At 37.3% G+C, this 24266-nt stretch overlaps 1 protein-coding gene across 1 annotated transcript; it reads left to right on the forward strand.

The window, feature by feature from the left end:
* The first annotated feature begins 457 nt into the window (after positions 1 to 457).
* Positions 458 to 23965, forward strand: mtbp (MDM2 binding protein). The gene is made up of 23 exons (XM_023330480.1): positions 458 to 587; positions 1225 to 1308; positions 1389 to 1462; positions 1646 to 1785; positions 2006 to 2064; positions 2424 to 2568; positions 2928 to 3042; positions 6958 to 7068; positions 9075 to 9169; positions 9652 to 9718; positions 9922 to 10039; positions 10505 to 10681; positions 14140 to 14253; positions 15902 to 16057; positions 18011 to 18104; positions 18199 to 18357; positions 18942 to 19037; positions 19139 to 19402; positions 19512 to 19666; positions 19815 to 19927; positions 22298 to 22411; positions 23182 to 23247; positions 23326 to 23965. Exons 1-23 carry the CDS (start codon positions 521 to 523, stop codon positions 23368 to 23370), a joined length of 2628 nt encoding a protein of 875 aa, XP_023186248.1. The 5' UTR covers positions 458 to 520; the 3' UTR covers positions 23371 to 23965.
* The last annotated feature ends 301 nt before the right edge of the window (positions 23966 to 24266 follow it).

Below are 24266 nucleotides of genomic sequence, written 5' to 3' on the forward strand. Positions count from 1 at the left end.
TGTCAGGAACAGCGTGTTTGAGGTGTTACCTTAAAATACACCCCCAGGTGTGCCTCCATTTAACTCAGACTAACTGATCGAAAGCTTACAAAGCTTTGAAATAATACTATTCTAATATTCTAGCATGTGGTAAATTGTAAATAAACAAGTAGTATTCTTGGTTGAAATGCAAATCTTTTTATTTAATGGAGAAAAATAAAATTATACATTGTATAACAGGTTAGAAAAGGTATACTGCAGTTTGTAATAAAACTTTAATAGAATTAAATGTGTATTTCACACACATTAATATTCATTCACTATCATGAATAGTTTGTATGCATAAAATGAAGAGTTTTGAACCATTCCCCCGACCTTCACTAACACACAGTGTAGCTCAAATTCGGCCCGATAGAGGGCGCAGGAGGATAATTTGCTATTTTGACGTCATTTCTAACAGAAGAAGAAGAACTGGTGGGAAATTTGACATTGCGGGAAAGTTTGCTAACACAGCAAAGAACCTACAGTTTTAAACTTAGACATGGACCGCTACGTTTTGGTTTTATCCTTTTGCCAAGATGATGACCACTTGACTGGCGATCATAAATGTAAGTTTTAGTTACTAACAGACTATATGCATCTATAAACTCAGAGCTGTTGAATCTTATTTAGCTAACCAGCTGTCTACTGTTTTGATGAGTTCATGCATTTCATAAATGCTCGTCTGTAGGTTTTCATTAACACTGTGACGCTATAAAATCTGTGGTTGGATTCCCACTTACTGTCATGTTTTGTCCAGTGTTTTATTATTGGGCAGTAGTTTTAAGACACAGTAGTGTAAATTAAGACGTGTATTGTGGATGTGTGAGATTCGTAATAGTAATAAATCCTGCTATTTAAGACAACGTTAAAGCAGTTTTTCACAAGTCAGTTATCTAGCCGCTATTTTTGACACATCTATTACAGGAAGAGCAGTGATGGGAAGGAATGTGCTCTTCAACTTGAGCTATTTTATTAAGAAGAAAACAAAAGAATGTCTCTTAAGTCTAGCGAAATATTGTTTTCCTGCATCTAAATATCAGAAATTAGTTTTTACTTTAGCTAAGTTTACAACACACTGCATAATATTTTTATAATTAATAGTTTGGTCTGTGCTAATAAGGGAAGTTGTTTAAACAGGACTGTGTCAAGTAAATCAGTATTTTAGTTTTAAGAAGCTTGACAACATGTTGTGACTGTTTCCAGGCCTGGAGGCACTAAATAATATCTATAAAAGACTCTTGGAGATTTCAGCTCAGGAGTCAGCTAAAGGGATTTCTGAGTTTCCAGGTAAGACAATTGATAAATGTGACTATGATTGCTTTATACATGTACAGTGTTTACACCACAATCTCTCTTTGTTTCCTCAGCTTGTTCCCTTAGTGGCAGCCCAGCAACTACAAGGTGGTACTTTGCTGTACAGGTGTGCCGAGGAGCGACACAAGTGAGAAAATCAGAACATTCAAAACAATTTTGGTGATATTTTTCTGTCTTACAAATTACCATTCTGGTGTTTAACTAGGGAATGAATCACAAAGTGAATACACGTTTATTTTGTGATTTAGATGATTGACTCAGGCTTTCAAATATGAGTTTCATCTTTAAATCTCTTTAACCCATTTTATAGTTTTGCAACTCTGATTGGGAAGAGTTGGGAACAAACCATCAGAGAACAGACTCTGAGGAGGAGAGCCTTACTACACCCGAAGAATGTCTGACCTCTCTTAGTAACCAGGAGGCAGCAGATGACCTGCCACCTCTGGCAGAGTGAGGGCTGATTTTGTTTTCTGTACTTGTACCTTCTCCTTGAGTTTACATTTATAACTAATTCATAAAACAAATCTGTGTATTAGACTTGTACCTATGATTATATCATAACCCTAGCCCTTACTCTAGACAAAATGATCTTAAAGTAAATTTTGTGTATTTTTCTAAAAACATAAAAGAGCACAGTACGTTTGTAAAGTAATTTATCTTTGTCAATCAGGCTGTTAGAAGAGGCTGCAGACGGACTTCATCAGCTGACAGATAAGCTGCCTCCGCCAGGTAAATAAGAACACAAAGGCCCTCCTCCCTGTGTTTTTCATTTTTCTTTTTTCACGCTATTGTTTAGAGTTTCTCTATCATTACAATATGGATGTAATGATATGTATATAAGCTTTCAGTTTACTGGTCTGTCTATGCTCTGATCTACACCTATGGATATTGATATGATTAAAAATACGAAGAACAAGATCCAAGATTCATGCTACTAAGAAAGGCTTCCTTGGTTTTCGAGGCAGGGATCTGCTTCAGTCTGTGTTTTTTTTTTTTTTTACAGTTATATTACTTGATAATATTCGTAATAAAAGTTACCTTTTGAAAAGGAGACACATCTTTTTGACTGTCATTTAACTCTTTCTTAGGAAAAGCCTTACTGGATGTTCTGCTGCTGGCCTCAGCTGAGCCGTCCCCTTCAGCTAAAGACCTGCTGCCTCTGCTGGGAGCCCTGAAACACATGGCCAGCTGGCAGGGTGCAAAGATCAATATTGTCACGCAGAACATTAGTGGGTGAGAAGGCAGCAATTACACAAAACATAAGATTACTCATTCTAAGTGACAAAGACATTAGACTAGTACAGAATGTGCAAATTTATGTTTATGAAAATGTTGATTTACTAATTGGTTTCTTGCAAATAAATTGTGTCTCCGATTCACCACTAGGGGGAGTTAGATGAGTAAAAATGAGCAACCGTAGTAAATTGTTTGATCAAAAGTATGTTCAGTATATGTACAAATATGAGCTCGTTGACAAAATGCCAATTCAAACCTTCAAAAAATAACCATGCCTGTTCGAATCGGTGAACTTGAATCAGGCTTTGAGATATAAAACTCAACTTAATGAGGAAGCTTTGCTTCCTTTCTTCCAGGTGGGAAAAGGTAGCATCCTCTCTGAGTGCAAGACTACTGGAGCCTGCTCATCTGTTCAACTGTATCGACTACAGGGAACTGTGGAGAGGAGACCTGGTTATCAGAGAAAAGAAGGTGAGGACTGAGATTTTTCTATTCAGTTTGTCAGAAAACAACCATGTATTTTTGGGAGGAATATGTAGAGATGATTGAAATTAATGATATAAAGGAGAAACAGAACTGAGGAGAAAACCTGACCTACTGGTTCATTTTTAAATTGTCTCAAAAGAAAGTTTTTTGTCTCTTTTCAACTTTTAATGACCGTTAACTACAAATACTTCATAATCATTTCATTTACAGGTCTTCCAAAAATATATTCGCAACAGTGCAATAAAATGGATGCAAAAACATACACAGAGCATAACAAAACCTTTTCCTCCCATAGTTTTAAGAGAAGAATACGCTTAGTAACATTAAACAGTAAGGAAATGTCTCTTTGTAAATAATGTATTTTATATTTTTCTTGTTTTTGGGATTTAAGGGAACTTTACTGTTGTTTGGCCAAAACAACATAACTATGATAAACAATAGAGTGGGTGGTAGTGATTCAGACCTCTGGTGGTAGTACCCAAAAAGGACGTCTCATTAAAGAAGAGGAAGAGGTTTTTTTGGATGATGTTTGCACATCTCAGCAATTTTATGTTGGTAGTTTTTCACACACAGGAATATATGGACTTTTTGAAAAACATGTGCGTAAATGCACACTAAAGAGAACAAGAAACAATAAATTCTTAAGTTATTTTCATAAGCCTGAAGGATACAAGCTCAAAGATTTCTTAGTTTTGGTTTACTAGAAAATATCATCTTTAGTTGTAAACTATGCTCAATGTAAGTGTGGTTTTAACTGTTCAGGCATCAGGAAGTCATGAGTAATTGAGTAATTAATTACAGACTGGAAGGATTGGTTGGGTGGTTTCAGGGAAAAATTTGTACTCAAACACTATTTTTTTTTCATTGGTTCTGAGAAGAGAATCCACACTATGATTGATGACTAAGATGTTTAAAATGTTTCTTCTCTTTTGTCACACCTAAAAGTTTCAGTTTTTAAAATAAATTTTAACTTAATTGAAAACACAACTATCTATCCATGTTGCGGATGGATATTTCTGCTAATATTTGAATGAGATTGAATTTATTTTAAATGTGTTATTTGTAAGGAATGTGTGGAATTTGCACTGTAAACGGTTATTTGTTACGTCCCGTCTTAATGAAATAGCATCTCTCTGTACTCTATAAGACAAATTCCAGTTTATAGGCTTGAATTATGCTCCCATTTTTGTTGATTTATCCTTTAATATGAAATTGTTCATGTAGTCAGACCAGCCTAGAGAGTAAATCTTTACACTTTTTTGTCTCTCCCTTGGGGGGGCAGGGGTCTTTTACTGCTGTTGAATGAATGGAGTAATCACTGCAGGTCATTGGTAGGTCATGGGAAATATCTTAGTGTTGCCAACTCTACCCTGGCAGCACTGACTGCCTGGCCCGGGCCAATGCAGCCTAGCAGAATTACTCACTGAGAAACACGCTAAACAAAGCTTATGGGAACGGACATTTTTGCTTCATTGAGGCACAAAATGTTTAGGAGCTGTTTTTGTCTGCAAGCTGTGTCTTTAGGTCTTGTAGCTCAAGTTTTTTTTCTCTTTTGTTTTTTGTTTTTTTTTAAATCTACTGTATAAATTTTAACCAGTCTCAAATGCTGTGTGAGGTTTTTACAACAGCAGACATGCAACCAAACTCTGTGTCAAGAGGATTCCACCTGTCCCCTCCAGGTTCACTTGTACACGAAAATGTTTGTATATCAAAACATTTTTCGTGTTTACAATAACACCCCTAATCTACATGTTTAAAAACTAGGGGTTTGCTGATTGCAGGTTTGGCCGATTAAAATTTATTTTATTTTTAAACATTTTTTTAAAAAGAAGCTTGACCTGCCAATTTTGAGTTTGGCCAATACTCATTTTTTTGTCTGAAATGTCGCTAAATAAAGCAAGAAAGTTGCCAAGTTGGCAACAGGTGGGGTGACTATTGTTAACTGCAGACATGACCTGGTGGGCCGGTCTATCAGTCAAACCTCTCTAACAGGACAGCAGGGGACAATGGTTAATTTTTGTTAGGCCTTTGTTGAGGTAGATGAGATCAGGGGATAAGAGCGGCTTCACAGTCGGCCAATCACCAATCTTCCAAAAGTAAGGAAATTAGTGTCGACAAATCAATGCACCCCTATTAAAAACAATGTAGCTTTCAAGTGAATGAAGATTAAGTGAAAATTAAATTTTCTTATGATTACAAAGTCTACAGTGGCATTGTGACTGTGTCCTTATTAACTCACTGATCTATGAGGTTACAGATGCTGGAATGTTCCTTTCTCCTGTGGTATTTTGTCCAAACTTCATTGGTTTCTTTGGTATTTTTTAATCTGTCTATTTCTCAGAAATTTACTGTCATGTAGCTTTTTTTCTAAAAAAGCATTACTCTGTTATTATAAGAGGACTTTTTAGTTTTTAAAGGTCATAGCACAATCTTCTGAGAGAAGAGAGCTCAAGGTTTCTTTTAACACCTCCAACAGCCTTGTGATAGTTACATAATAAGTCACAGATCTGAAATGCTTGGCAGTGTTCTTGATCCTTGGAGTTCAATAATGGTCCTCACTTGTTAAATTTTAAACAAAGAAATGTGCACTGTGTATAATGAAACTCTGAACTTTTTTAAAAGTTTACTCAATCCAGTTTTTTTAAAGGATTTTTTTTAACACACTTGAGGACTCTTGAGTTTCATGAACTAGGGTTTGATGGGAAAATATGTCAAGTGAATCCTCCACTAAGTCATGGTGACGTAAACGCAATTCAGCTACAAAATGGCAAGGATCCCAATTTGACTCTACTGTTAATAGGGAATATTTACAGCCATAAAGACTCTGAGAAGTCAAGGCCTGGGTAAATAAACATCTGAGAGCGATCTGGAACGCCTGATACTCTGATGTTCTTTTACCCCAGCTTGTTGTTGGCAATAGGTCTCTGTGGAAAGGGCTTGTTTACTATCGAAACCTTAAGAAATTATGAAATATGTGCGTTGGAGGCTGGATGGACACCTTTTGAGTCTTTAGTGTCCACTCTGATTGTCTTTCAAAAATGTTTATGAGGGCGTGCCGTGGTGGCATAGTGGTTAGCGCGACCCGTATTTGGAGGCTTTGAGTCCTCGACGCGGCCGTCGCGGGTTCGACTCCCGGACCCGACGACATTTGCCGCATGTCTTCCCCTCTCTCCTTCCCCGTTTCCTGTCAGCCTACTATCATATAAGGGACACTAGAGCCCACAAAAAGACCCCCTGGAGGGGTAAAAAGAAAAAAAAAATGTTTATGAACTAGTGTCAGTTAACATCGCTGATAATTACCAGGATTTTGGACAGTATTGTAACATCAGCAGTACTGCTCACTTGTCAGGGTTTAAATTGCTATATTTGATCCATCCATATCCCATGGTGCTGGTTACTCCGTTGCATGCAGGAGAGGATTTTTTCTTTTTTTTTTGTCTCATCTGAGTCTGCTGAGGCAAGCATCCTGCTTCTCCTTCACTAAAGTGACCTTTTCTGAGTTGCTGCCTTTAGAAGTAAGTGGGCTCCAGCTGCCACTTGCTAAAAGGTACACAGTTGGAGAGAGGAGAACACAGAAGAAGTCTCTAAAGAAAGCTTGTTTCAAAAGGAACAACACCGCTTCAGTGCCTTGTGCTGCAGCTCGTATTTCTGTATGAACTGGTCTTGGTATCTGTAACAAACTGCTATGTGGTAGTTGCATAACGTGGCTTTTTTCCAGCAAATGCTGTGTAACAAGCACTTTCTAAAAAGACAATTTAGGGGAAAGTCAATAACAATAAATAACAATATGTTTATGTGGTTTGTGTAGAACAGCAATTAATTTCTAGCGGCCGCTGTGCTTACTAAGAGAGCTTGTTAGTGATTTAATATTCTCTTCCTTCCCGTGTGTGTTTACCTCAGTATGCATCAGAACTTCGCTTTGATGGCTTTTCCCTGCGCTCTCTTGCGCATCGGATATCAGACTCGGGTCTCTTCCAGGCTCCCACCATGGGTCACAAAGTAAACTCTGAGGTAAGTCTCTCAAAACCAAATTTTTGTATCCCTGACCTTTTTAACACTGATGATTGGATGTTTTTGCTTTAGATTAAAAATGCATTAAGTCCTGAACGTACTTTGAGCTTTGTTTTCATGAATATATTTTAATACCATGTAGTCTTTTTTGTTGCTTCTGTCCTTGTGTGTTAATCTGAAGCCTGGGGAAGGTTTTGGTTAAATGGAGGAGCAGAGCGATTGTATTCGTGTTCTGTCTGTTCTTAGGAACCCCATTTGGCCTTGTCGTTCCTCCCAGGTGTTTAGTAGAATGGAGACTGTGCACTCTTCTCTCCTAATGGTTTCTGATGGCTGCAAGGAGATGAGGTCAAAATGGTCACTTTCTTGCTGGCCTTTAATTGCATAGCGGAACTTGTAACATTCAGGCAATTGAAGCAAATCGATTTTATCAAACAAAAAAAAAAAGTGCTGACCTCTTTTCTTCCTCATGACCATTCAGCTAGAAAATTACATTTTTATTATATACATTCAGTTCTGTTGTCCATGGGGTCTGAAGAGGGAAATTTTTCTTCATCACCTTTGTTCACTCTGTCAGGTTTTCTGCTTTTGACATTTTTCCTCCTATATTTTTGTTTTGAATATTAACAGGGAGTAAATAATAATTTTCTTGCATTTAAAATGTTAATTTAAGTGATTATGGTGATTTCTCATGTTTGAAACACTGAGGCTGAATCCAGCTAGTATTATTTATTCATGAAAAAAAAACATTATTGTGCTGCACTTGCCATAATATTCTAACAATTACCAAATATCTACAGACTTGCCTTGCCAGATCTGTGCAATGTCCAGTACTAACATCAAAAGCTGTAAACTACTATGCAGTTGTTTGTTGTAGTTGTTACAAAACAGAGAAATACATAAACATTTTTCCTTCTCATTAAAGTTCAACATTTACCCACGTTTCAATTTGCCACGGCAGCAGCCACCATCTTAGACATGAACTGTGTCTGCAGAGACTTGTTGTCTCTGCAGACACAGTTAGACTCATTAAGCAGAACCATTACTGCTCTAGTTTATGACTGTTATGCTCCTAATGTTTGTCTGTGGACAATATGGACTCATAAAGAGCTTTGTTTGTACAGTTTGCTTTTGTATCACGTGTTTTGTAACAATTGCATTACTATGCCTATTACAGTGCAGTAATGGGCTTACAATAAAGATGAATAAGTATCAATAAAACAGAGTAAAGAGGACTTTCCCCAAAGAACTCAAAGTAATATTTGGCTTTTTATGGACATAGAGAGGTGATCTTTCTGTTTTATTAATTAGACAATCAATAAGTAGACATTACTTCTATGTGAGTGTTATTTAGGGAAATTTTGTAAGTATTAATTTGTACATGCATGTTTATTTTATTGGTTCCCTGTTGTGATAGCATGTTTGTGTGTCTCTGTCCTAATTTTTAAAACGGCTCCAAAGTTTAGATGTGTCTAGGTGTTTGTTGTGTGTGCAGCTTATTTACTTCTCCGTAGGGATTAAAACAGAAAGCATGTGTCTGTGATCTCATCAGACTCCTGTACACAGAAACAGATGGCAAAGATTGTTTTGGCATAAAAACAAAAAATAAAAGAGCGATGACAACAATCATACCTCAGCACCACTGGGAAAATGACTTTTAAAATAACCTGCACACAAACACTCACATACAGGTTTGTTAGCTATACTGGGGGAAGAAGTATTTTTGCTTCCATTTTTCTATAACTGAGCTCATGATGATTTGTCCTGTGGACCCGCCTCCTTCTGGAGGCTCAGGGTGGATTGAGGCACAGCTGAAGGTACGAGGCCTTGGCAAGTTGAACTGAACTGAATTGAATGCACATACCTGGTCACTGCTCTGCCTACTATGTGCTGTGGTTTTATTTCTCTTTTTAGATGTGTGTACTTTATTTTTAAAAAACGTTCTTGTATGAAGATTTTTCTTAACATATTGTGCTGTCACTCATCCTCTATGTGCTTTGGTTCTGCAGGTCTTCCATTATTATGCTCCAGTTTTAGACTTGGTTCAGGTGGTTGATCTGTCAGAACTGCCCACCTTTCTGATGTCCAACACTCACTTTGAGTTGTATCCTTCCTAATGCATCTGCCTATGTGCATCTGTGTGTTTAAGAATAAAAGAAAAATTTATAACATTTAATTTCAATATGCATTTATGGTAAAGTTCAGCACACTCTTTCTTAATTATAAGATTTCACACATCAGTACAAAAAAATACTATGCCTTCCTAATGAGGCAAAAAGATAAAAGTAATCAGAGCCAAATATAATAATTACTTAATTATTATATTTGTGTGCAGTGTATTAGTTATAATACATTGTGGTAGTCTTTTAAAAAATAAGCCTGAACAGAAACGCATTAAAAAAGAAGGAAAAAAAAATTTCATCCATGTTGTGCTTTAGAATGGTTTCATTTCAAAAAATACAATAGGATTATTGAAGAACAAGTCAAATACTATTCATATTAAATGCCTCTTATTAAAATAAACCACAGTTAAGTCTTTTTTCTGTTGCCTGGATTTTGCAATGTTCCTTTACAACAAATAAAAAGAGGCCTGTCTGGGAAGTCAGTGAAAGCTAAGCTTCTCTTGGACCAGCTGAGCGCTCTCCGTGGAAAGGTACTGATCGCTGTCTGTGCTGTTTACATACATAAGATCTTTTCAAATATTTTAATATCCAACCTTGTAGCTTAATTAATTCCAGTCAAATCTTTCGCAAACTTTTTGTGAATAGCAGGATTAAATTGAGGAGACAAGTTTTTCATGCTATTTGAAGGACTGAGGTTTTGGGCGATCTCATGTTTATTTGGTCTTTCTCCCAGGTTGGAGCTTTGTTCAGCCTATCCTGTATGATTACACCCATCACCCAGCCTCCAGCCAGTCAACTAAGCTCCCAGCGCTGGAAAGAGTGTTTATCCCGCACACCAAAGTCCTTTCTTGGTATGACTTTGCATTTTTAAGCTGTGAAATAAATTACTTGCAGCCCCTGAGATGTGGCCTGTCATCTTATGAAATCAACTGCACCTGTACTGAATTATTGAGGTACTTTGTTAGTAAATGAATCCTCTGAGTGTGATATAATGAATTATTATGGAAAATAAAACAAAAATGCTAGGCGCATCGAAAAACAGAGAAAGGCATGAAATAAATGATTACCTTCACCTTGAGTAAATTTACATTTATACAGCAAATGGAACAACAAGGATGATGTATTTTGTGTGCTTAGATCCTCAAATAATGGATTTATTATTAAGAGTACAAAAGTTGAAATGACCTATTCAAGAATTGAAAATGAGCTCCTCCAAGCAGGCATTGCTGTGTGAAACAAACCGAACAAAGAAGAAAACTGAAACATTTTTGTTTTTTTCTATACTTTGACTCTCTATATATGATTTTGTTCTGCAGTGCCCGATGTTGAGGTGAAAGGTGAAAGAGCAGTCTACTTCCTGCTGGTCCAGGGAGCGGACGATGTTGGCTCTGGCACCTGCAGGGTCAGGTTGATGCATTCACACAGTCAACTTAACGGAGCTGCTGCCATGGCAACCCTCTCCAGCTTGCTAAGGGAGAAGCCTTTTTCATCAGGTATTTTATATGATAAGACTGCTGTGTTTTTGTGTCAAGAATATTTACTGAAATCTTGACCTTTGTATTTATTTATTTTTTCATGGACTGAGCCTTTATACCAAGGGAACAAACTGTGTCCCATTGAGTTAGATTGGCTGTGTAGACAGGTCTAATAACATATTTTGTAAATGTACCTTATTTCTTTCAGAACGGTTGTAAATCATTTGAATTCATTAGTTGAGCAGATGATTTGTTGGTCAAGTCGTTGAATGAGGTAATGGTTCCTGTTCATGTGTTTCATTTTAATCCTTGATTCCACTAAGACCTTCCCCGCGTGTCTGGATTTCATCCATTCACATCCACCACTTGTACAATTGTACTCTCTAAATGCAGCACTTTATGTTCTCACTCAGCACCCTTCTACTGTATAAAAACTAAGTTGAGATGCACCAGTCACATATCTTGTGGCTGAATAATGAAATTTTTTATTGTTTTACAGATTAAAAATCCTTGCTGTCTTAACAATGAAAGGTTTATTGCAAAAATAATTCTCAAAACCCCCCGAAAGGAACAACCCCCCCCCTGTTGTTCAGAGCAGGAAGAAGCTGTGTTTTTTTTATCATTCACCAAGCATGAAATATCTTGCAACAGAGCTATAAATTGATGTAATGACTCCTTTGTCTCTCTTTGAATTTTTAAATACTAATCTGGCTGGTCTAAAGTGTCATTATGATCTCTACCTGTTGTTCTTGTTCTCTTTTTTTATTGCTGTGTTTTAATTACATATATCTTGTCATTGTTTTGCTTTTTAATGGCTTAAACCATTAAAATCTAAGGGTTTCCCTTAATAGGCTTCCAGAGGATTAAGTGAACAAATCAAGTATGCCCCAGTTTTACAAGCTAATTTTAAACTTATTTTACCGTCTCAATTTTTTGATACTTCAGAATATATATTTCTTTCTATTATTTGAAATTTTGCTTTTTTTTGTAACTATACGGGAGCATTAAGGAGTCTTTTTGTCATGATGGATCATAATTATCATGATTTTGTGTGAGAGAGACCAGTCTCTGTCAAACAGCCCTGCAGTGAAACAGGATTTAAATTTTTTTTCAAATTAAAGTTAACATGTTTACTGAGTGAGCAATTAGCAACCTTTAGTATTTCCTGTTAAAAAATATTTCATGATTCAGAGAGTTGGCATTACTAAATGTAAATAAAGATTACGGTTATGGTAAAGATGTGCTCCAGCCACAAAGATTTGGGGCTCATCACTAAAGATATGCTGCCAGTCTACTTGCTGAGACCTGCAATTAGAAGAAGGGTTTAATAGCTGTAATAAAAATAAAGATTTTGCCACTGATTATTGAGAAAAGCCGATAAATATTTTTTCTTCACTTACCGGTACTTCGAATCTTCTTTGATAGATGCCAGCCTCTCTACTTCTTGGTTGAATAAAATTAATTTTACATTTTGAGCCTGACTGTCAGCATCTTCTGATTCTAAAAAAAACATTTAAAATTGAGCTATCAACCTCCCGTGCTGAAGAGTTGCACTGTCCTCATATATAATGAGTATTTTATCAATGTTTGCAGAGGAATGAATATCAGGTAGTCATTTGTTTAATGTGTTGTTGTTCCAAACTCCTAACCTTTATTAAAATGGAAGCACCATGGTTGCAGAAGCTGACGGTTGTCATGGCTCACCCTCTTGTCTATATTGCAGTAAACTGAACTTTAATACTGTTGGACTCCACAAATTCACTTTATTAAACCCACATGTCCCCATTTTTCTGTCTCCTTTCTCCTCCTCTTGTCTCTCAAAGCACAAGTTAGTTGAGTTTGCTATTATTATTTTTGTCATTTTGACAGTATAATAGGGAAAAGGGGTAAATAAGAATTATTCAGAGAGAATTTGTGGGAGTGAGAAGTAGAAGAGTGACGCTTACGAGAAATGGAGTTGTTGTAGATGGATGACTGAGTTTGGTTATAAGTATCTAGAGGAGTGGACATGTAAGAAAGTCCTTTGACTGAAAGTTTCTCGTCTTTCTTTTTGGCTTTACATGAGATTTCAGCCCTGCTGTGAGGTTTCCTCTAGTGAGTTGGTGCTGTTGCTAACATTTTATGCAGCCTTGGATACACTGTCTTTTGTAGTTAAAAAGCTTTAAAATGCAAAGTGAAGCCACAGAAGGTGCCCTTTATATTAAAGAAGTATTTTATTGGAAAAGCTGATTTTTAAGTCACTTCTTACTGCTCCAGTTTTGCAATGACTTGTGGCCGATTTACCATTTACAGGTTCAGCTTTTCTGGCATCTGTTAATATCTGCTATTGATTTATTTTTTGATCCATTTGACAAAATGTTCTCAAACGGCGTAAAATTTGGCCTCTTTGTTCCCACATTGAAAATCAAATATAAAAGATAAACCAACCACCTGGAGTGCAAAATGGCTAAGCACTGAAATGGCCAGAATGTGAATGAAGAACAGGCTTCATAGAAATTAAAATTTTATTTTTAGTGTCTAATTGCTTCTGGGCTCAATTATTTTAAAACATAAGATAAGATGAGACAGATAAGATAAATCTTTATTGTCATTGTCACAAGGACAACGAAATTCAAAGGGTGCCATCAGTCGGTGCACATGCCCAAAAACAAAAAATAACTGTCTCACAATTCACACACAATGCAAGAATCAACAATCAACTGGCAAAAAAAAAGTAAGAACAGCCACATTCTCACATACATCATTTATGATGCTTAATGGTTGTTTTTGATTGCATTTAGTTTTGTTATTGCTATCGGGTAGAAACTGTCTCTGAGACGGTTGGTTCTTGTTCTGGTTGCTCTGTATCTTCTGCCCGAAGGCAGCGGTGTGAACAGAGAATGTCCGGGGTGAGAAGTGTCCTTTGTGATGTGTTGTGCTTTTCTTAGACAGCGGTCGCTGTGCAGGTCCTCCAGTGAGGGGAGAGGGCAGCCAATGATTTTTTGGGCTGTATTCACAAACATCTCATTGATTCTGAAAGTAGAACCTGTGCAAGCACAAGTTTGAAGTGTAATATTGACCTCCAAATTCACCAGACTTAAATTCAATCAAATGCATATCTTGGACCAATCCATGGAGGCCACACCTCGAAACGTGAAAGATCTGCCACTAAAATCTTGTTGTCAGACGGCATATCACACCTTCAGGTAGAGCCTTAAGTTACTATTGAGCAGGGGTCATAATGTTATGCCTAATTTAGCCTTAATTCTTGTCTGTATGGCCTTAAACATGTACTCATCTGACAAGATTGTGTTTTTTCACTATCAGGTCATCCAACACAAATGACATACACTTTTACATACTGTTGAAGACATAAATCCAGACAACATCTAACAAAATATAATCCGCCTTTTTAATTATGTTAACAATGAAAAGAGTAATCTACAGTTACATCTATTATTTCATCCCTTTTTCTTTCATTTCCTCTCTTTGATCAGGAGAGGCCGACGGCAACTTCCTCCATCCTTTGTTGTGTCTCCAAGGAGATTCTCTACTAAGGAGGGAAAGAAAGGTGGCCCAGGTTCAGGCTCTGGTTCTCAAAGAATATCTTAGTAAGTGAAACGGAACATGATAAATTAAGAAGGAAAAACTGAAAATTTGTTTTATGCAGTTTCAATTACAAGAGATTGTGTTTGTTGGGTGATATTTGTATAAAACTATTGTATAACATTTTTAAAAAGCCATGAGCAGAGTGTAACTTTCTGACAGATTACTAGACTTTTATTTCTTTAGACATGGCATCAAATAGTAAAATAGCACGTGGGCCAGATGCAGAAGTTCAGCAGTTTCCTTGGAAGTTCTTCTGATTATTATGAAGTGTGTGAGTTAAGTGTGCTCCCAATGATTGATGGGCCCTTTTGTGCTCTTCGACTTGTCTCTGCAACGTGTGTGGTCACTGTACAAGCTGAGGCTTGTGTGTTTCAAGAGCTTCATTTATCATTGTCTTTATGTTTCACCAGCTCTCTGTTAACCACGAAACTTCAAAAATCACAGAAAAGCCTACATTTTGGGTTGTGCAACTTAATAGAACCAAAAAAATTTTTTGATTAAAATGCAGTTCAATCCTTACCTTTTTAAGCGACCTTCCTTTTTAATGTTGTTGGATTGGTCAGTTTTTTTTTCTTTTTAAGTTTTAGTAAGCTTATACCAGGTGATTAACTTTGTTTTCTTCGACAAAACTATTATCCATAGGATTGAAATGATTTTTCTAGCCTGCTAGAAACAGAGGCAACGTCACACTGTGTGAGAGAAGGTTTTACTTTTATGTTACAACAAAGAGGGAGATTATATTAGGAGTGCACCTATTGCAGTTTTCTGGCCAATGACTTTAAAAAGCCTGAGCTACTGATTCCAGTTTTAGTTGATACATTGTTTTAAATGCAATTCCAAAGTCACTAAATTAGCAACAATGGGGAGATTGCAGATTTTCAGACCTTTGCGGATGTAGTTAAGATCGTTTTCATAAGTAAGTATCGGCCGATCGCTAAACATTTTGGAAATCAGGGCCAGTTTATTTGTGCATCCCCATATTATTACTTTATGGATATTATAAACCATTCTTAGAATGTTATATTAGCTGTGATCATAATTAGCATTACCAGAGAAGGTAGATCCTGACCGTTTTTTCAGATTTCCACACGTCTACCAATATTTCCTGATTTAGCTTGTACCAGTGGAGATAGTTTGAAAGGATAAAACAGATCAACTATTCTATAGCACATTCAATCTTTCTATTATCTGAATTCTCATTTTTTGAAAGAGCCTGAATGCATTTTTACTCTACATGATTTCATTTTTAAACAGTTCACTGCTACTGAAAATGGCTAACTTTACCTTCTTCGTCCAATATCCAACTATGTTCACACCAAACACTGTGACTGTTAGCATTAGCTCTCAGCTTTGATGTCTTCACTAGCCAGAAATTGGTAGGAACCAACTTCAGGTGTCCCCTGAAAACTAGCCACCAAAGAAATATCATTGATTCATTTCAGTGACTAGCTAATTTCTTCCAGATAAAAGTGTTACATATTTTTTCTAAAGGATTTTCGTACCAATTTATGAAAGGCATACTGGCTTTGGAAAAGGCTCGATTGTGTTCCACCAAAGTGGAAATCACACAGGTCCAAGTTTTGGAGTGAATTCCACACAAATCTAAGATGTTGCCAAAACAAAATCCTGCCTCTGTTTATTTATAACCAGGGCAGAAAGAAGAAACTTCAGCTTCGTGTTCGGTGCCCGTCAATGACTTGAAGGCCTTATTGAATCTTGCCAGGGAGCAGTACCTCAAGATGTTTGACTCCATTCTTCCAATCGCTGAAAAATGTCTGACAAATGAGCAGCCTGCAGAACGTACAGGTATGAACCAAGAAAATCCCACAAACAAGGCAGCTCAACATTTTGCTTTGACACAGAATTCAAACCTGCACATTTTTTTTCTCTTTTTTTTTATCCCGCTGTGTTTAAATGCTGTTTTTCACTTTGTCTGATTGCCTTCAACGGTTTTCCCAGTTTAACAAAGAAAATGCTTTATAATAACATTCAATAAAAGCTATTCTTCTCTGAATAAGATTCATCGCCGTCTTTAGAATTCAGTTTCTTCAGTCCATTGTTTTCCACTAGAAAACAGAAACCCACTGCTTGCTAAAAAAGATGTATTACTTATGGCTGGTCATTGTTTAGCACATCAGTCTTCACAACGTGTAACTTCATTGGGTGACCATTTCAGAAAGCAGTAGCTTATGATTTGCAAATGAACCGTATTGAAAGGAATTAAAGCTAAATGTGTGTGGTGAAGGTAGCAGCAGTTCTAGCTTTAGGGCTTGTAGACTCAGATGTCAAGCAGCTTTCATGTCATAAATGCTTTAATATCAGTTGGAAATGAGTTTTCACTTTACTGTCCGTCATTATTTTCATAGTTTAATCGTCTTTGCTTGGAGGTTGAGGCTTTCGCTCAGCATGTGTAAAAACATTAAGAGAAACTGTCGCAGCTGAGCAATTACTTGATTTATCCAGTCATTTCTCAGAAAGTGTGCATTATTGTCTGTCTTGTATATTCTGTATTCTGCACCACTCACATAAATAAAGTGCTCCTGAACATTACACAAAAGAAGCACTTGCAAAAAAAAAAATCAGTAACAGCTTTGATGGGCTGCTGACAGCATGTGGAGACAAGCAGTATAAAGGGCAACTTTGTTTATTTACCTGTAAATCTCTTTTCACCCTCCATTCAAAGGAGGTGTGGGTTGATAAACTTTTAGGGCAAAGCGTCATCTCTTCACGCAGAAAACACTTTTCTCCCTCAGGCTATTGCTGTGCATGCGATGTTCATTCCAGCAGTTTGTCAGCAGCGTTGACTGCCTGTCCTGTTTACTGTTACCTACGGTCTTCTTGTCCAAACACAAGAAAATGTGCAGAGTTGGTAATATTTAGCTCGTGTTCATTCCTTCAGACTCCCATCCTGCCAAAAGCTCTGTGTGTTGACATGTATCAGGGGAAAGTTCAGATAACTCTTGTAATCCATCACGCAGCTCTTGTTGCTTACATTATGCAGCTTACGGCACTGTAGCTCCGTCTGTTTGTCATGCACCAGTTTTTGCTCTCTGAAACTGCTTTCATGATCTGTGGGTTTCTCTTCACCTCTAATATATAATGCCACCTGTATAATGTTTTGCTGATTCTTTATGACAGCAGGACTTTTGTTCCTTGTAAGAAGCTGTGAATTTTTTTTCCATCTGCATCTAAAAAATGATAGATATTCCCTGCTTCTCCTCTCTCTAGTCATGTGCTTCTGTACGCTCGAACGTTTGGGGTGAGAGCAGAATGACTTACCTGAGGTTGTGGTTTATGGAGGTTAAAATGAAGCCAAGCACAGAGCCACGACATACAATTTATCATAGTGGAACAGCAAGCGTTTTATTGAGGTTATATATGATAGATGGAATCAAAATAACCAATTATTGTAAAGCTAAAAGAAAGTTATATACGATTTCCCAGGATATCTGAATCGTGTGTGTTGTCCATTTATATTTCGACCTTATTATTGTCTTCAGAAATCATCTGCTCTCTGTAAATTCAGTTGTTCTGGAAAGGCCTCAGAGATTTATTAGAGAACATTAGTGAACAAATAGCATCATGAAGACTGAGGAACTCAGCAGACAAGTGTGGAGACGTTTTAAACAAGGCAGATCAAAGGAAAAGCTTTTAAAGGCTGCGAACAATTGAAGCTTGGGTTGGAAGTTGACCTTAAACTTAAGACTTGTTTTGTCTAGTTTTTAAATCCAGCTCTAAACTGTATTATTTTTATTCCAGAGTTACAGACTGTCTCCCAACAACCATCTGATTGGCCTGAGAGAACCGTCCTCCACAATATAGAAAACCTGCAGAGAAAACGGCAGAGGAAGAGGTGAGCAAGGTTTTCTCAGTCGGTTTCCCCCAGAGTGGGCTTCTAATTCTTAGAATAAAGGTACTTATCATTCTTATATTTATATGTCTCTTAGGCTTGGTCTGCTGGGCCCCGGCTCCACTGAAAGCCTCCTGGGCCCTAAAGACAGCCAGAGGGGCTCATCTGCTTTACTAGATGCTAAAGAACTTCTGAAGCATTTCACATCTGATGGCTTGCCCACCGGGGAGTTACAACCGCTGGCTATAAGCAGAGGGTAGGTTCTAGGGGTTCTGTTTCTGATGGGTTTTTTCCCCTGACTTGGTGTAAAGCATCTCTAAGTTGAGCACCAAAAGTGAGGCTTTAACAGCAGCTGTCTGAGATATTCATATGGAAACTGATTTTTTTTTTTACATTTGAGAAACTTTATTTTGTGTTTTTAAAGACTGTTCTCACAGAATTACCACTGAATAAATACTTAGTGTTTATTCTGGTGCTCGATATAAGTTCATGGCCCAGCCTTACTTGACTGGAGTCAAAGAAAAAAAACAGAAATTGTTATTATTTTCTTTCGATAATAATTCCATTCTAAGGGTAGCAGAGAAAACGTTTTCCAGCCAACAGGTTCATCTGCTTGACTGCTGAAGGTAGTTGGTGGTACAGGATTAAAATGGATTGAATACAAATGTTTGCCACACTACTCACAGGGTATTTAGCAAGTTTTGGTGGGCAGAGCATCATCATCATCATCATCATTTGTGAAAATTGAGTTTAATCAAAAAATTATGAAGGTCTTTTGATTTTCTGCCTACTCATGTGTCTCTCTTTATGTCTGCTGCTCCCTGTCTCCTTTCTCAACAGTAATAACATGTTCCAGTTGTCACCAGACCTCTCTCCCAGGACAATCAGCAAGATGCCCTTCAGCATTGCCTCATCAGCTCATTACCATGGCATAGAGTCAGTTTCTATAAAACCCTCATTGCTCTTTCACGACAGCATCTTCTAAAGGATTAAATATGATGAGCCTCCGATTTAGACCCAGCTGTCTCTGTTTGCAGATTCTGCCTGGATAAGCAGCGATCCCTGGACCGAGACCAGGCTTTTGTGCGCCTCCAGTCCCGTCTGATTCGCTATGAGACCCAGACGACCTGCTCTAAGGAGCCCTGTGCTCTCCCCTTCGCCCTCAGCCCCGCCCCCTCACCTGCTGTTATGTCAGAACCAGGAAGTGTTCCCGATGGAGAGACCCTGCAGAACAACGATGTAGCACAGCTGAAACGCAGGTCCTGGGACACTGACATAGCTGCAGGTTATCCTCGCAAAAGGTTTCATGTTTTATATTCCTCTTGTGTGAGGAAGTGGATTTAGTAAAACTAAGGAGAATCCTGGAAGTACATCATAATTTAAGGTTTGCTCCTCTCTGTGTTCATCAAGGCTGGTGAAGTCGGAGAGCAGTGACTCGCTGTGTTCGCAGAGCAGCGGCAGCAGCGGCACACATCCCGCCATCAGGTCTCTACGGCAACAAGCAAACAGATCCCAGTCCGCCTCTTCCTGTACGAGCCTCTCCTCAGCAACAAGACGGTCGTCAGGTAGGACAAGAACATTTGGAGCAGGAAAGAATTGAAAGAAACGAGGGACGCCGCTATGTCACGACTCTTCTTTTGAATTTGTTTTGTTGTTTCAGAGTGGAAATAGCTTTTATGCCTTCACATTAACGCTTCCATTCTAACTCTGCAGGTTTAGCAACTCTGCCATGTCCAGAAAGACCGAAACCCCAACAGCAGAAGGTCAATCAGGGACAAGACGAGGACAAACCTTCCAAAGAGTCTCGCTCCCAGAAACACAACAGGGTGAGTGATTCATGCCTCGTTATGCTTGTTAGTTTACTTTTGTGCAACATGACAGAGTTCCTTTACCAACATTTGTCTTAATCCTTAATTTGGAAGTTATACTGATTTTCTTTTTGTCGTCAATAGACTTTTATACTTTACAAAATCACTTATGATTTCAATCAGGATCTTTATCCAACTGTGTCAAAGTTAATTTATTAGCTTCTCGGGTGAAGTTGTGCTTCCCTTTATTCTACATTGTTTAATGTACAAGTAGCAACAAAGCACCCCCACAGCATGATGCTCCCACAACTATGTTTGACAGTTGGTACAATTTTCTTAACTTTGAAAGTTTGACCTTTAATACTCCATGCACACTTCTTACAGGGCTGGTTCTCACTCCATGCAGATTTAAAACCTTTTTCACTGTGCAGAAGGACACCAGTGTTCCAGTATTTTCCATTTATCGGACTTGAGCCTTGCTGGTTCCTGGATTATTCTTAAACATCCTAATTAGTTTCTTTTAATTTGTGTGACTATTTGTGTGATTGAAACATGGTTGTTCTTGTGTTTAAAAGCCCAGGCAGTCCAAGGAGACTAACTATTTCATATGAGCTTCAGAAATTCAATTATGCCAGACTATAAAAAGCTTGAAATTTCTCTTCATCCTTCTAAAGGTCATTTATAGGAGTGTATGCATCAATGTGTATTTGGCTATGTGTAGATTAAAATAAATCCTCAGTAAATTTCTACCTTTTCACCCTTTTCTTTTTTTTTTTAGAAATTGTTGAACGTAGTTTAACTATTGAACCCTGTAGAAAGAAAAGGTTACATATATTTTTAATGTGCCAATTATGCCTTTGATAAATATAGATAATCTGTAGAAAAAGGACAAACAGCACAGAGCGATATCTTTACTTTCACAGGTGTTTTCTGCCAAAGTAGCGGGGGAAATTATTGATCACCCTGAAACAGAGACACACTTTTTTTCTCTCAAACCAAACATAGTCTTTTTTAACAAAAAGAAAAATACAATGCCAATATGCCATTTTATAGAAAAAAAATCTATATACTGAAAAATGTCTTTTGTGAGAAAAACATCTCAAAAGTAAAAGAAAAAAAAACGGTGTTTTTGTACAACTTTTGAGCTGGATTGATGCTCATTAAAACTCTCTTACTGCTTTTCATTTTTCTCTCATTGTTGTCAGAACAACAGATGCTTACTATGAAAGATCGGCTTTTATACATTCTTCTAAATACTGCTCACATTTATATATTTATTCACACAATGGGAATCTTTTAAATTATTGAACTATATAAGATGACATAAATAATGCGTACTGTTCCTTTTTGAACTTTTAAACAGCTGACACTTGCTGCCATGCAGAAGCTGAGCCTGCAGTTTGGTAACTTAGAGTTCTTGTTTTTTTAATCTTGGATCTTTCAACGTTAAGATTTGCTCTTCCCATAAAATCTCCACAGTATTTACACAATTCATTTTTATTTTTTACAAAACTCCGCAAACAACTGAATATTCCACCCCCACCCAACCACCAGTTCTAGTGGCAGATGGACACACAATCAAACCCACCGTCTGTCTGTCTGCTACAGATGAGAGCCGTGCAACGGCTCCAGCAAAAATAAATATTTTATATTCTGCACGATTCACTTTGACTGTGTGGGTTGCACTGTAATGCTACGGCTTATTCACTTTTTTTTTTTTTTAAACTTTACTATCACCTACTCCCTGCCTCCGCAGCCACACACAGAGTTTTGTCCCTCATCCATGGGATTCACACTCAGAAATCCACGCAGGACTCGGCATGGAGTCACAGGTCCAACATTCGGCGCACCCTCCGCCTCCCGACCTTCACTCATTTTGATTTCCGATTACTATGCAAACACGCTTATCGTCCGAACCCGAGTGAAGAGGAGAACAGTTGGCTCTATTCAGAAACAATGATCGCTCTCTTTATTCAGGACAGAGATTAAACGCTGCCTTTCCACTCCTCCAGAGACTGAAAAGCACTGATGATTTCTCACAATAATTTATGGCGCTTCCTCAGAACCGTTGCTGTGACAAGATTAAAGGCGGATCCATTTATTTCAGGAATGTGTTTTTTCCCTGTCAGGACCGCCAGTGAAATATTTCCATGTTTGTACCTGCAAGTTCTCTCTGTGAATGTAAAAGGCGAGTATTTATGTAAGAACGTTACCCCCCTTTCAGCCCCCCAAAGTAAAGACACTTTGACATTCACTGTTTTTAAAGGGAAAACTATGCTAAAATTAGTCTCTGTGAACTGAGTTTGCATTAGGTGGTTGGGGAATAAACAGAACTACTTTTTATGTTCCTACAGATGTACTAATACAAAAGTGTGTGTTCCTTCTCAGATGCTGCAGGAGATTGTAGCTAAAACGCTCAAACACCATGGGATCGCTGTCGAGCATGAATGCTTCGAGGCCTGCAGCAAAAGACTGTTTGATATCTCCAAGTTCTATCTCAAGGTTTGTCTCATTAATGCCCTCACCGTGCCATTGTTTACCTTTTATTTAACACTTTTTATTTTGTCTGGCACTGTAATTTCAATTCTAGTTTCAGACTTTTTTTTTAATTAAATCATTTTTTCTCTGTATTTTTGCTTGCAGTTTCTTATGACCTTCTTGTAAAAGTAATACAATGTTGAAAACAATCAAAACATATGGGAATAAATGTTTTTTGGAAATTCAAGGACCTCCCAGGTTCTTACCAGTGCATTTGTGCAAAAGAAAAAACTCCCAGGGCCGGATTGCACACTCAAAAATTGTGATTTGCATGTATGTTACAGAAGAAATGAAATGTTTGGGGGCTTTTTCCACATCATCAGACTTTTAACACTAAAAGTGACTTTTCATGGGTAACAAAGTTGGTATGGTGAGAACTGAAGTTAGAATATAGCATTCATAAAAAAAAGAAAAATTGGAATAAATGTGTTATCTAACATTTATTTGGCTGTTTTTAAAAGGAGCCAGGTGTAACAAAAACACATTTTTCTGAAAATATCAGTCTATGATGGCTAAAGCTGATATTTTAGGGGTTTAAATTTTGAAAATGAAAAAAATTATGTGACTGCTAATGTCTATAATTACATTCATAGAAATTTAAAACAATGTTCATCATCAAGCTGTGTTGTTTTGGGATTGCTGGCCTTTACTTTAGGCTTAGACTGAATTTGAATAATATTACTTTCAATAAATGTTTCCTCTTTTAATACGTTTGTACTTTCGTATCTTCACAGGATCTGAAGACATCTCGTGGTCTGCATGATGAAATGAAGAAAGCAGCCAGCAGTAACGTTAAACAGGTAATGCCATCATCCACCGGTTTGGTTTTCTTTTTACAATTCCGGTCCCGCTGACTTATTTGTTGTCTCCTTTTGTAGGTTGTTGACTGGGTGCTGGAGAAAAGCTCAAAGAAAGGGAGGTGATCATCAATAATGAGCGCCGCAGAGACGTATTAATTGATGTTCGCTGAGGTTTTGCCTCAGTGAGCAGCTTTTCTTATATTTCAACACATTCATGAGAGTGATTGATGTTTTAAACTTTTGATTGGTAAGATTAAGTTCATTTAATTAACTTAATCCTTTTATTTGATTTTTTTTGTGCCTTTTTTGCTTTCCAAAAAACTTTTCAAAGAAAACCCATTTTAAACTTCTGTTTGTATAGTTTTGTGTTTAAACCTACTGATTTACTCTCAAGGCTCTGAAGCCATAAAGCCGAAAAATCAAAAATAAAACAAAGCAGAGCCACTCTGCTAAGAGGCCGGCCTGGCGGGCGATGAGGGGGATGCACATTGGTTTGTTGTTTTCTGTTATTTTAGTCTTAAAGTTAACTTTGCTTTTAAACACATCACTAATTTTGTTTGTATATATTTCATTTTTTTAAGCACAATAAATGTATTTTTGCACATTTTGTTATATTGTGGGAAAGGAGGTATGGCTGTGTGGCAAAGATAGGAGGACGTGTTGTATTTAAGCAGTGCATTTTCTATTACATTAAATGACCAGAGTTGAAAACTTTCAACCCGTTCTATTTATTTTGACAGTGTAAACACAGCCGTAAGCATCTCCGGTCATATCTCTCCTGTTTCTGTTGGCTTCACACTAGTTTTAGGTGCGTCATAAAAAATATTGCTGGGTTTACACCATATCTGCAAGGAAAAAATATTACATCAATACAGCAATTTTCAAACCTATACTATAAATGTTTATTTTCACAAAGAACAAAGTGTTTTTTTTGTGATATTTTAACTTTGTCATTTCCTATTTTGATAATACAAAATACAGTTACACTTCCAAAGAAATACAGAAGTTTATGATTTTAA

Source organism: Xiphophorus maculatus, chromosome 3 (assembly GCF_002775205.1).
Source record: "Xiphophorus maculatus strain JP 163 A chromosome 3, X_maculatus-5.0-male, whole genome shotgun sequence".
In the NCBI taxonomy this organism is placed as follows: domain Eukaryota; kingdom Metazoa; phylum Chordata; class Actinopteri; order Cyprinodontiformes; family Poeciliidae; genus Xiphophorus; species Xiphophorus maculatus.

Bases quoted from the DNA above. Each gene is read 5' to 3' on its own strand.
- mtbp (XM_023330480.1), top strand. From the start codon at position 521: ATGGACCGCTACGTTTTGGTTTTATCCTTTTGCCAAGATGATGACCAC. The intron at 588-1,224 runs GTAAGTTTTAGT...GACTGTTTCCAG, and splicing joins CTTGACTGGCGATCATAAAT to GCCTGGAGGCACTAAATAAT. The intron at 18,358-18,941 runs GTAGGTTCTAGG...CTTTCTCAACAG, and splicing joins CCGCTGGCTATAAGCAGAGG to TAATAACATGTTCCAGTTGT.